Raw genomic sequence first — 13,023 nt, 5'->3', positions numbered from 1 at the left:
CAGGGAGAGAATTCTCCCCATGTCTCCAGAGGAAACGCGACTTGCTGAGGCTTGGATGTTAGGACTTCTGGCCTTCAGAACTGGGAGGTAATATATTCTTTGAAGCCACTCAGTTTATGGTAATTTGTTACAGCAGCAACAGGAAATGAATACAGGCCGTCTGAGGGGCTGCTGGGACCTTAGCAGCTGGACTTGGGGCTGGAGCTGAAGAGGGCTTGTCTGGAAATGTGGATCTGAAGGGCAGAGGGGTCTCCGAGGAAGGCTGAGAAGGAGCAGCCAGAGGACCAGGATGGGGATGGGAGAGAGATATTAAGGTTCATAAGAAGAAAGGGGAGAGGGACAAACTGACATATAGGAGTGAATGAAAGGACTTAAAAGAGACCCCTAGCCAGACGTGGTCTCAGCTACTGGGGAGGCTGAGATGTGGGAGATTGCTTGAGCCCAGGAGTTGGAGGCTGCAATGAGCTGTGATCATATGACTGCACCCCAGCCTGGGCAACAGAGTAAGACCCCATCTCTTTCTTTAAAAACAATTAAAACAAAATTTTCACTCCATTATTCTGCTCTGAGAGACTCTGTCTCTTGAAAAAAAGAAAGAAAGAAAGTAAAAAGAGCCCTCTGAATGTGAGGATCTGGCAGCCTCCAGTGACAGTGCCAAGGCAGATCCAGGGAAGTGTGTGCCCTTAGCCCTGGGGCAGGTGTGAGAATGGCAGGAGCTACCCTGAGTGGGGCTGATGCATGTGGCAGGTGGAAAAAGGTGTTCTAATCAAGACAATGTCGGGACTTTTATTTATTTATTAATTTTTTTTTAGATGGAGTCTTGCTCTGTCACCCAGGTTGGAGTGCAATGGCTCCATCTCGGCTCCCTGCAACCTCCGCCTCCCAGGTTCAAACGATTCTCCTGCCTCAGCCTTGCAAGTAGCTGGGATTACAGGCGCATGCGACCATGCCTGGCTAATTTTTGTATGTATGTATGTATGTATGTTTGTATGTATGTATGTATTTATTTATTTTAGTAGACATGGGGTTTCGCCATGTTGGCCAGGCTGGTCTCAAAATCCTGACCTCAGGTGATCCACCCACCTCAGCCTCCCAAAGTACTGGGATTACAGGTGTGAGCCACCACGCCCAGCTGACAGGATATTCTTTTAAGAGTTAAGAGGGTCGGCCGGGTGCAGTGGCTCAAGCTTGGAATCCCAGCACTTTGGGAGGCCAAGGTGGGCAGATCACTTGAGGTCAGGAGTTTGAGACCAGCCTGGCCAACATGGTGAAACTCCGTCTCTACTAAAAATTTAAAACATTAGCCGGGCATGGCGGTGGGCGCCTGTAGTCCCAGCTACTTGGGAGGTTGAGGCAGGAGAATCACTTGAACCTGGGAGGCGGAGGTTGCAGTGAGCAGAGATCATGCCACTGCACTCCAACCTGGGTGACAGAGCAAGACTCTGTCTCAAAAAATAAAAAACAAATAAAATAAAATAAAATAAAGCAGCTACTAATCTTTTATAAAAAAAGATTAAGAGGGTAAGTAGCAAAGAATATGAAAGACTACAGCACTAAGTGGGGGAAGGCTGAGGACAAAGGGGTCCACGTGATTGAGGGAGAATCTTTAAGAAAGCTCTGGACATGTTGATGTGCTGTGTGTGTGGACAGGAGACAGGTGGGAGACAAAGACGGTTGAGGAGTAACTGAAAGAGTAAGGCTCCTTAGAAAGGAAAAAGGGTTGAGAGAGAGTCAGAGCTCACAGAGAATCTGCAGGACTTTTGGGGAGACCCTGAGAGCTGCGTCGAGGCAACAGCCTGACTATGGAAAGTGTGACTTTTCTCCAGCAAGTGCTCAGCTAGACCTTGGTTTGTACTAGTTTGCTACAATTTCAGAAATGCTGTGATCTCTCTTTGGAATATTTACACCATGAAAATAGGCAGACGCTATAAATCAGCCTCCATCTCAGAGCCAATTGTTAAAAATTTACCAGGACATCATAGGGAGGAATGGTGTAATTCAGGATCTGGGGCTCACAGAATTACGAGGAAGTGAGGGAATTAAAGACAGCAAGAGAGGATGAGGCGACAGATCACGCGAGCTGGCTAAGGAAGGGATGCGTAATCGACTGGGAGGCAAGGTGAGGGCAGGGAGTTGAAGGCCTGGTCAAGGCTGGAGTTGATAAGCAGGTGTAATGGGAGCCAAGCAGGGAGGACAGGAGCAGATGGACTCAGGAGGAAGAGCTTCGCTGAGAATTCTAGGGGAGGGAGATTAAAATGGGCACATGGACCAGGGCATAGGCCTTGGAGGAGGGGAGGAGGGGAAGGTCACTGTAGTCTCAAGGCCAGAGTGTCATCATGGGTCATCCTCAGTACAGTGGAGTCACACTGATGACCAGGGTAGGGGGGGGGGAGTGGGGAGAAAACAGTGTGATTCCGATGCCCAGATCTTTAATGAATGGAGCAGGGTGATCAACAGTTCGTCAGATGTTTGGGACAAACATATCAGCAGGAGCTGGGCAGAGGACAAGATCTTCAGGGGAGGCAGAGGAGGAATATATGCCCAAGGACAGAAGCCCCCAACAGTGTTGTGTTTTTCTTCTACTGAAAATAAAATGTATTTCCTAGATCTGTCCATTGAATCAGTGACCAACTCAGTATCAATGAACAGCTCAGACAGTCATCTTCCATTTAAAGAGACTAGGGCTCTTTAGAGAAATGGCTAATTCCAGGTCTAGGGCAGAAAAAATGCAAGCTGAACCTGAAGCATCTTATCAGACCAGAAAGTAAAGAAGAGCTCAAGATGCTCCAGGTTCTGCCAAAGATCTCAGAAGCCAACTGGAAGGAGTACCCACTGGCCAAGCCCAAAACAATGATGTCTGTGATGTGCTGGAACAGCAAGGATGTCTAAAAATAATGACATTACCATGGTACTAAAGCAGCCTCAGTGGTCACGTCTGGAAAGAATGCTAGAGAACTGACTCTTCCTCTGATAAATAAAGAGGAATATTGAACATCTTCCCTGCCTTTGCTGTACAGATTCTATTTAAACCAAACAGTTAGTGGTGAAATCATTTTAGAATGCTAGTGAATAAATGCAGAAGGAATGACAGGATTAGAACATCCCTACTTCAAGCCCCAGTGATATAACGGGTCCAGGCCATGGTCAGTGGCTGCCAAAACTAGTGGGTGAAGGCTGATGGGTCACTTTGTAATGGACAGAGCAGGCTGATAGCACATGAACTCTGGTCAATCTTGACATCACAAAAGAGAAGAATTCTTGCCAGACCAAACCTGCACCCAGGAAGTACAGGGAACAGAGGGACATGTTAAATGGCACTGTGGAGATGCAAACTCCAGACTGTGGGATACACCTGGGGACAATCTGGTTTTGTCACTAAATAAATGGAAAGAAAAAAAAGCAGTGGAGGCTTACCAAGTAAAGAAACCTAGTAGGCAAATCGACCACATGTGATGTGTGCTCCTTCTGTGTATTCTGCTTCAAACCAACCAACCAAAAATTTACGAGGCAGACAGCAACATTTCAACACTAAGTAGATATTTGATGATATTAAATGATTTTATTTTATGTTTTATAATGAATTGTGGCCTTTTTTTTTTTTACAGTTATTATCTTCTAGAACTATACATTGAAGGATTTACAGATGAAGGGATACTGTATCTGGATGTTCTTCAAAATAATCTACAGTGGCTGGGTGCAGTGGCTCATGCCTGTGATCCCAGCACTTTGGTAGACCAAGGCGGGTGGATCACCTGAGGTCAGGAGTTAGATATCAGCCTGGTGATGGTGAAACCCCATCTCTACTAAAAATACAAAAGTTAGCTGGGCATGGTGGTGCATGCCTATAATCCCAGCTACCTGGGAGGTTGAGGCAGGAGAATCACTTGAATCCGGGAGGCGAAGGTTGCAGTAAGCTGAGATTGCGCCACTGCACTCCATACTAGGAGACAGAAAGACTCCATCTCAAAAAAAAAAAAAAAAAATCCAAAATAATCTGGAGTGACGGGAAAGTGGGTGAGGATGGAAAGAATCGAGGTTAGCTTTGGGTTGAAGATGGGTCACAGGTACACAGGGGTTCATTATACTAACAGGGGTTCTTTCTACCAATGTATCTGTTTGAAACTTTCCATGATAAAAACATGAAAAAACCGCAACCCTAGCTCATTGTTTACTCATAATAGTAACTCAATAAATATTAACTGTTCTGTTAAAGATTTTTTTTTTAGGTCACAAAAATGGGGAATCACCCCCAACCCATGACAGATAAGAAGAGTTGTCTTTAAATAGAGGGCTGTTACGCTAAGCAAAATAAGCCAGTCACAGAAGGAGAAATACTGCATGATTCCACTTATATGGGAGTCTCTAAAATACTCAAATTCATAGACTCAAAGAGTGGGATGGTGGTTTCCAGGGGAGAAAGTGGGCCAGGAAATTGGGAATTGCTATTCAATGGGCATAAGGTTTCAGTATGGCAAGATAGATAAGTTCTAGGGATCTGATATGCAACAGTGTGCTGTAGTTAATGATATGATATTTACACTTAAAAGTGTGTTAAGAGGGTAGTTTTCATGCTACATGCTCTTGCCACAATAAAAGAAAATTAAAATAATAAATAAATGGAGGGCTGTGCTTTGCCACCCAGATCCTTGACATGGCAGGATGGGAACAGAACATGGGTTCTACCGTTTCCTTCTTCTGCACACATTTACTGAGCACCTATTATGTGCCAGGTGCCACAAAAGCACAGACAGGAGATGTAATGCCAGCCCTTTCTTCAGGCTTTAGGGCCAGGAGACAATGATGCCATTACTGAGGACCTACCACAAAGCACCCCTCGCCTCTCCCCTTCATCCACAGACCCCTGCACAACCTCAGGCAGTCTGTGGAGATGAGTCCTTTAGCACCTGGCCGATTCTCAGACGTATGCATAATCCACTCTCTACACGGGGCTACCAAAGTATGTCTTCCAGCTTGGACACCAATCACTAAGCATGGCTCACAGTCTCCCTCCTGCCTCTTCCTGCCTTCTCTCTAGCTGTAACGAAGGCATAACATGTAGACAGTTAAATTTAGAAAGCATGTGTATCTGAAGCACACAGCCTGATGGCCTTGTATATGCATGCACCAATGTCATCACTGCCCAGGTCAAGGTATGGAGCTGTCCCAGCCCTTCAGAAAGTTTTCTAGCATTCTCTTCCAGTTAGTACACTCACTGCACACACACAGGTGGGTAACCGCTATCCTGGATTTTATCACCATTGATAAGTTTCCCCTGTTTTTGAACTTCATCTACACAGAATCATAAGGTGTGTACACTTTTAGTTTCAGATCTGGCTTATTTTGCCCGGTGTAAACATCCGTGAAATTCATCCATGTGTGCATCAGTAGTTTGCTATTTTTCCTTGTACAGTGGTCCAGTCTATGAATACACGATTTATTTATCCATTCTCCTGCAGCCGGCAACTGGCCTCATCTCTTGTACCCCTCTTGTCATAGGCTACACATTTTAGGTCTCCTAAACCACATAGCAACCCAGCAATACTGCTTGCTACTCCTGTGCCTACATATGTGTAGTTCCCTTTGCCCTCACACTTCATGATACATATCTGAATATTGACAATTACAGTGCATTGTGATAAAAGTTCATGCAGAGTGTTTCAGGAGTACATGGGACATCTAAGTCTGGGGGTGGTGAGGGACACAGGCACTGCCACAGAGCACAGACTGACAAGATAGGAGAGAGGCTCAGGTGTGGCTCACGGATGGCTGGAGTGGGACATTGGCTGGGCTGTCCTGGGACTTCTGATATCAGAGCCTCTGCCCAGCTTGTATGCCTTGAGGTGCATTTGAAGGGGGGCCCTTTGCTCTGAGTCTCTGGGCTGCTTTGAGTGGATGGCATTTGGAGGGTGGAGGTCAGTGATGCTCGGTGACCTGTCCAACAGGAGAGAGTTGGGATTGAAAGCCTGAGGTCTGTGAGTGGTCACTAGGAATGACAGGGGTGGGGCTGGTGTGTGTGTGTGTTTGTGTATGTATGTAGGTCTCGGCAGACAGTCCACCTCTGGGCATGGCTGGGGGACGCTTGCCAGGCAGCCCAAAGCCAAATGCAGTGAGATGCTGCCGCCATGAAAACAGGCAGGAGGGACACGGCCTCTGGAGGCTCCTGGGAGAGGAGGAAGCTTTTCTGCAGGTGGGTGCTTGCCTGGGGCAGGGTTTCCCCAGCCCCTCCGTTACCCCTCACACCCACAGGGAGGATAATCTGCATTCTACGCCAAACAACTGGCCTAAACCTGTAGGGTCAGGGGATTCTCGCACGAAGTGTCTCGGCGCAGAGGCTGCAGAGGCTTTTATCAGGGACTTTTCCAACCGGCCCACCTGTCCCAACGACGCAGCCCCGCCCCAGCCACGCCCCCTCTCTCTGGGTCCTCCCTGGAAGCCCGCAGGCAGCAGGCTCTCACTGCGGCCCCTCCCACACTCACTCTGCACGTCTGGGCTCCTCAGGGCATCCGGCTGAAGGATCCCGTTGAGGAGGGCAGATTTAGACAATTCCCTGTGATTTTCCATGGCACCCAGCCCTGCACCAGCTTGCTGCGGTGAGGGTAGGGGATTGTACCTGGCATGGGCGTGGCTGCCAAGAGCGCCTCCTCCACAGACCCCAGGGATTGGTGTCCTTACGTTCCATCTCCAAAGTGGAGCACCTCTGACTGAAAGTGGAGCACCTCTGACTGAAAGCGGAGCACTACTAGCTATCCCCCCGGTCACAGGCAGGGAACAGGACTGTCGTGGGTCACTATGCACGGAGCAGATGGCTCAACTGGACATCACCACAGAACGCGGCAGGAGGGTGCCCTCCCCTCTCTCTAGGCGAGCGGCATTCTACATGCACCTCCGCACCTCCCGCACCAGCAGCTTCCTGGGGGTCCCAGAGGAGCCGGTGCTGCCCTCCCTGGCCTTGCTCCCTGAAATCGCAGCATCGGGGCACTTGAGGTCTAAGGTGCTCGTTGACCCTCTGCCTGCCTTGGGGACATGCCCTGCAGTTTGTCCTCACAGGGAAAGTGGGGCAGCTGGAAGTGTGGGGGATGATCCCCAGCTACTCTCTGGGATTCTCTGGATTTTAGGTGCCACATCTGTGTCCCAGTCTCTCCCAGCCAGTGACTTGGGTCCTTAGATGCCCCCACAGTTCAGGACAGCCCGCCTGTGATGCTGCCTCTCTGACCTGACCACAGCATTCCAGGTTTACAGGTGACAGCCCATGGCTCACAGTGCCAATGTTCCTCTGGGACTCCAGGCCCTTCCCTGAGGCTCTTGATGCCCTCCAGGCCACTGTGGCTGCTGCTACCACCTGGCTTCATGTGGGGAAGTGTGAGTGAGGGCACCCCAGGTCTGCTGCGGCCCTACTGGGTGTCTTTACTTCCAGGGCCTATGTGGGCCCATTCTTGCTGGCACACACATTGTTTCTCAATCTCTCCATCTCTGGTGCTTGTCACAGCTGGTGTGCTGATCACGACGTGGGAGAAGGTAGGTACCACCTCACCAGCCATCCTGCTCCTCCTGGCTGCCTCTTTTTCTACCTCCTTTGGGTCTTTCAACATCAATGCTCCCCGAAGCTCTGTCCTGAGATCCTTTCTTCTCTTCTCTCCCCTCCTCTTTCTGGGAGACTGCACCCCATGCTCCTGCAACCATCCCAATCTTTGATCCCTGCATCCAAGTTTCCAATGTTCTCTATCCCCTACCACGTACCTGGTGTCTCCATACCAACAAATGCCAGCCCCTGGGGGTCCACACTTCCCCCAAAAGTTGCTGCTCCATGTTCCCTGTTCCTTTAAAGGCGTATCCCTTCTCCCAGGCCTGGGCCTCATGCTGGGGGTGTCAGGACCTCCTGGCCCCCTCTCCCTCCTGCACAACCTCAGACCCCTCCTGCTCCAAATGGGCTCTGCCCTCCCTCTCTGCTGCTTCTGCCCTCTAAGCCATACTGGGGCAGATTGTAATATTTTGTTTCCTTGTTTGGCCTCTGTCCTGTTTGCTCATCATTGCCAGATTCAACTCAATTCAGCTCCACCAGCGTCCCTGGGCTCTGCTCTGAGGCACTCGGAAAGGTGCCCTGAGAAGCCTGGTGCAGCACAGACCTAGGAAGGAGGAGGTAGGGCCTCCTCCACCCCCCAATTCCCTACATCACATGTGAGGCACAGCAGAAATGTAAGGATTGAGAAAGAGCTGTGTGTGCCAGCAAGGAGCAAAGGTCATGGAAACTAAGGGATGACTTCCTGGAAGAGGGAGTCATGTGATGTGGACCTCAAAGAAAACAGTGGCCTTTTGCAGTGTTGATTGGAACAAGGAAGAGGTAGAAAAACCTAACATTCAGCAGGATCAATGCACTGTGGAATACTCTCAAATGTACTGCTGTGAAAATGGCCCAGCGTGGATAAATCTCAGCCACATAATGTTGGGTGAAATGGCAGATTGAAGAATGATGATATGCATGGCATGGTGCCATTCATATAAATCTCAAAGACACCCAAAACAATATATTATTATGGATACAGATGTTTGTAGCAAGAGTATAAACATCTGTATAAGAGTGATAAACTCCAGATTTATCTCTGGGGAGGCAGGGAAAGAGGAAGGGACAGGAGGAGGGGATCTAGTTATGGCTTGTTCTATTTATTTGAAAAGAGAGAGGAAGGGGTCTGAGGCAAATATGGCAAAATATTAACATCTGTTCAATATACGTGATTACAGGTATGTGGATTCCTGTGTTATTGTTTTCTCCTTATTTGTGCATTAAACTAAAATTTTAAAGGAAGTTAAAAGGAAAAAAAACAGGGAGCTGGCATTCTACACAGGTTGGGCATTCCCTACAGGGGCCCAGTGTGAACCAAGGGACAGGGGTTGAATGAGGGTACCCAGGAGCCCAGCACAGCTGGGCAAGGCTGGAGCAGGGGTTGGGGCGATGGGCCTGGGGGATGGGCTTGGATGTCTAAAGGAGTGGGCACCAACTTTCTCCTCCCTGCTTACTTACCTCCTTCTCCTAGTGTGTTGCTTAGGTTCAGCTGCTTGCCCCATCCCTGCAACAACCTTTGGCTGGATGATTTTCAAGGGTTACTTATTCATTCCTTACCCTGTATCGAGTATCCACTACAAAAGCTGCACTTCCACGATGGCCCTATAGATAGGCATTATTACCATCACCTCTTCTCTATTTTACAGATAAAAAAGCAAGCAGAGAGGGGTTAAGGGATTTGCCCACGGTTACACAGCTAGCAGGAGAGAGGCAGAGCTGGGATTGGCACCAGAGCCTGTAGTCCCCACTGCTGTGCTCTCTATTGCTCCCCACATACCAGGCACCATGCTGAGTGCCGTGGACTCAGTGACAACCCAGGTGACACCGCCCTGCCCTCACACAGCTTCTGGGCCAGTTCCAGAAATACACCAAGCACAGATGTAATTACAACCGATGATCTAGTGAAGGAAGAGAACCTTGTGCTTCAAGGGAGAAAACAAGGACACGACTGAGGGTCAAGGGTCCAAGAAGGTCCCTCTGAAGAGGGAACATTTAAGACCTAAAGGATAGAGTTGGCCAGGAGGGATTGGGAAGGGCAGTGAAGACAGAGAGAACAGCAAGTGCAAAGGCCTGAGGACAGGCATGGGCTCCGGCAAGAAACCTGGAAAGGGTCAGAGGGGAGGAACCCAGAGCAGAGGGAAGCGGCAAGGCCGTGAGGGCAGAGGGGGAGTGGGCAGAGAGGGAGACAGCTCTCATTTGAGATCTCCATTGTAGGAAGGGGGACCACATGTCTGCACGGCCCCAGTTCTAGCCTGTGGTCCTGGTGTAAATATTCATAGTGTCCTATTTTGGTTTGGACAACAACACATTTGAAGGTCACCCTCTCATAGGTGATGATAGAGAGTGGATTTTGTTCTCAGGACAGTGGGAAAGCACTGAGGGCTTTTAATAGGAGAGTGACACATCTAATTTATAATATATAAAGTTCACTGTGGCTGCAGTGTGGAAAGGGCTTTCGGGGGCACAGGAAGGAGGCCATTGTCTCTTTTCTGACTCAGCCTGGCAGTGTGAAAGGGTCCAGGCCTGGGAAAGGCAGAGAAGGCCCAGCTTGGGCCTACGGAGGTTGCAGCCATGGGTGGATCTGACTCCCGGCAAATTCGTCCCCAGAGATGCTCTTACCCCTCTACTCCTTGCACTGGTCCAGCCTCCAGTCCCTGACCCGGGGCTTCCAAGAGAGGCCTCAAGGGGTAGGAGGCGGCCTCTGAAAACAGCTGCCCACCTCCCAGGACTGCAGGGCAGCTTGTGAAAGAAGCAGGAAAGTTTCCCGGAAGAGCTCAAGGACTCAGTAAGCTCAACAAATAACGATTAACAATATGAACTTTCCGTTTGATAATTTATCCCTATCCCTGCGCTTCTCATCGCTACACAACCTCCTTCCTTTCCAAGAGGGGATTTCAGAAATGAGAGCCCAGGGCCCTCAGAAACACAGCTGGGGAGGGTCTCAAAATGGGGCCAGCTTCCAAACTGAATGAGTGCTGGGGAAAAGCGGGTGGCTTCCGGTATCTGCTAATGTACCTGTTGACTGGCCAGGGCTTGCTGCCCATGAACACATGTAGGCCCACCCACTCTGTGCACCCACCTCCCGGGAGGGGGATCTGTAGGGGGATACATACACTGCCGACCACGTATGGGCAGATGCCCGCCCAGATTTTCACAGACGTTTTATTTTTAGAGGGGCCAGCAGCATAAGCCCAAGGCTTGGAAGAGAAGAAGGGAAGGATAGAAAAGTTAGAAGCCTGTGAAACAAACCTGGCGAGGATGAAGACCCTCTCCTTGACACTCCACAAAACGGTGATGCACACCTGCCTCTTAGGAGACTCAGGACTTGCTAAGCCAACCTTCCAGGTTCAGGTGGGGGTCGCCCAAGTCTGGGTGCCACCAGGACACCGCCATAGGCTCAGGGAGAACAGGAGGGGCCAGTGGGAGAGGGGTCACTCACCGAGCGGCAGGACAAAGAAGAAAGGGAACCAGCAGAGCACGAAGACGCCCACGACGATGGCCAGCGTCTTGGCCGCTTTCTTCTCACGGGAGAACTTGAGCAGGCGCACGGAGAGCGAGCTGCGGAAAGTGTGGCCCTTGGCACTGCGCATGCCGTGCGCCCCGTCGGCGCCCGTGGCAGCGCCGCGACAGTGGATGCGCAGCACCACCTCGGAGGCCTTGCCTCGCTCACGCTTGACGCCCGCCTCGAGGCTGCGCGTGGTACTGCGCGCGACCACGTACACGCGGCAATACATGACCACGATGACCGCCATGGGCAGGTAGAAGGAGCACACGGAGGAGAAGACAGCGTAGCCTGCCTCCTCCGTGATACCGCAGAAGCGCTCGTCAGGGGGCACAGGCTCCTTCCAGCCCAGCAGGGGCCCTACGGACACCACCAGGGCTACGACCCAAAGCAGCGCCAGGATGGCGGCCGCCTTGCGCTCGGTCATGATGGCTGGGTACTTGAGTGAGTGGCGCACGCCCACGTACCGGTCCACGGAGATGGTGCAGAGGCTGAGGATGGAGGCCGTGCAGCACAGCACGTCCACGGCGGCCCACACGTCGCAGAAGGCCCGGCCAAAGGCCCAGAAGCCCAGAACCTCCATGGTGGCCGAGAAGGGCAGTACCGTGGCACTAAGCAGCAGGTCGGCCACGGCCAGGTTCACGATGAAATAGTTGGTGACAGTCTGCAAGTGTCGGTTGCAGGCCACTGAGAGGATGACAAGCAAGTTACCTGCCACGGCCATAAGGATGAAGGCTGCCAGGAAGACGCCCACGCCCACGCCCTGCGCGCTCACCACCAGTCCCCCGACGGCCGCCGTGCCATTCACGTCGCTGCCCGGGCCAGCGCTCCCCGGCTCCCCCGCGGAGCTCCGGTTGTCCTCGCCGCTGCCTGCGTCCACCACGCCGCCGCCGCCGCCCGCGCCCCCCGGCACGCCGCCCACCGCCGGGCCCTCCGAGGGGGCCGCGCCTCCCGCGCTGCCCCCGCCGCCTCCCGCGCTGGAGCCCCCTGCACTGCTGTCCGGGCGGGGTCCCTCGAAACTGACGCTCAGGAGATCGCGGAAAGTCATCTCAACGCGCGGCCGTCGGTGGCCGGGCCGGGACGCAGAACCAGCGGCCGGCAGGGAGGGGAGCACAGGGCATAGCCGCGGGGCTCCAGATGCAGCTCCGCACACGGGTCTTGTCCGGGTCCTGCCTAAGTTCCTGTGACCCGGAGCGCGGCTGTCCGAGAGCGGAGCTGCCTGGCCCGGGTGGCGGCCGGGCTCCCCGAGGCCGGCAGTGGACTAGCACCGAAGAGCTGGGGCGGGCGACGCGCGCGGCGCTCTGATCGTGCCCAGCAAGCGGGCAAAGCGGCGGCTCCGGGGCCGGGTGGTGCAGGCAGCGGCCACTGCGGCGCTCCCAACTCGGCGCGGGGGGCGGGACCGAGGAGGGGCAGCGCCAGGAAGGAGGAGGGGGCGACCCGGGCAGAGAGAGGGGCGCCACACTCCGGGGGAGAAGCGACCCTTCGCTCAGGACAAGCGAGTGTGTCGGGGTCTAGGGGGCCTGCGGCGCTGGCGCGCGCTCGGGTCCCGCAGCAGCCACCCACGCCCCTCCGCAAGTGCCCAAGCCCGCCCTCTCCCCTCGCGGTGCCCTTTGCGTTCCTTCCCTCTCCTCTCCCGGACCCCCTCCCGCTTGGTCCTCAGCGGCGTCCCTGTTCCTCCCGCCCTCTCCCCCGAGTCTCTCGGTCACTCCCTGGTGCCCTTGGGCGCGCGGTGCGTTGAAGGCGCGAGTCCCGGGTCTTCGGGATACCGGCTTTGGCCGCCAGAGAGCAGCAAGCGCCTGGGATCTGGGGACTGCGGACTGGACGGCGCAGTGCCGCTGCGGGTTGCCTCCTGGGACTGCCCACATGGATCTGCCGCACCTCCTTTTTCTCAGGCCACTGGCCAGGGCAGGGTTTCAGACACCTCTGCCCAGTGCGATGTCATGAAGAGAGCCCAGGAAGGGTC

At 52.8% G+C, this 13,023-nt stretch overlaps 1 protein-coding gene across 1 annotated transcript in view; it reads right to left on the bottom strand.

The window, feature by feature from the left end:
- Positions 1–12,721, bottom strand: part of ADRA1D (adrenoceptor alpha 1D) — a 28,814-nt gene extending 16,093 nt beyond the window's left edge. Inside the window, exon 1 of the mRNA XM_010378947.2 lies at positions 10,998–12,721. Within this exon, the coding sequence (XP_010377249.2) occupies positions 10,998–12,108 (1,111 nt within the window). The 5' untranslated portion in view covers positions 12,109–12,721. The remainder of the gene's footprint in view (positions 1–10,997) is intronic.
- Positions 12,722–13,023: the final 302 nt, after the last annotated feature.

The sequence above is a fragment of the Rhinopithecus roxellana genome, chromosome 13 (genome assembly GCF_007565055.1).
Source record: "Rhinopithecus roxellana isolate Shanxi Qingling chromosome 13, ASM756505v1, whole genome shotgun sequence".
Lineage (NCBI taxonomy): Eukaryota > Metazoa > Chordata > Mammalia > Primates > Cercopithecidae > Rhinopithecus > Rhinopithecus roxellana.
This window is presented reverse-complemented; position numbering and strand designations above follow the sequence as displayed.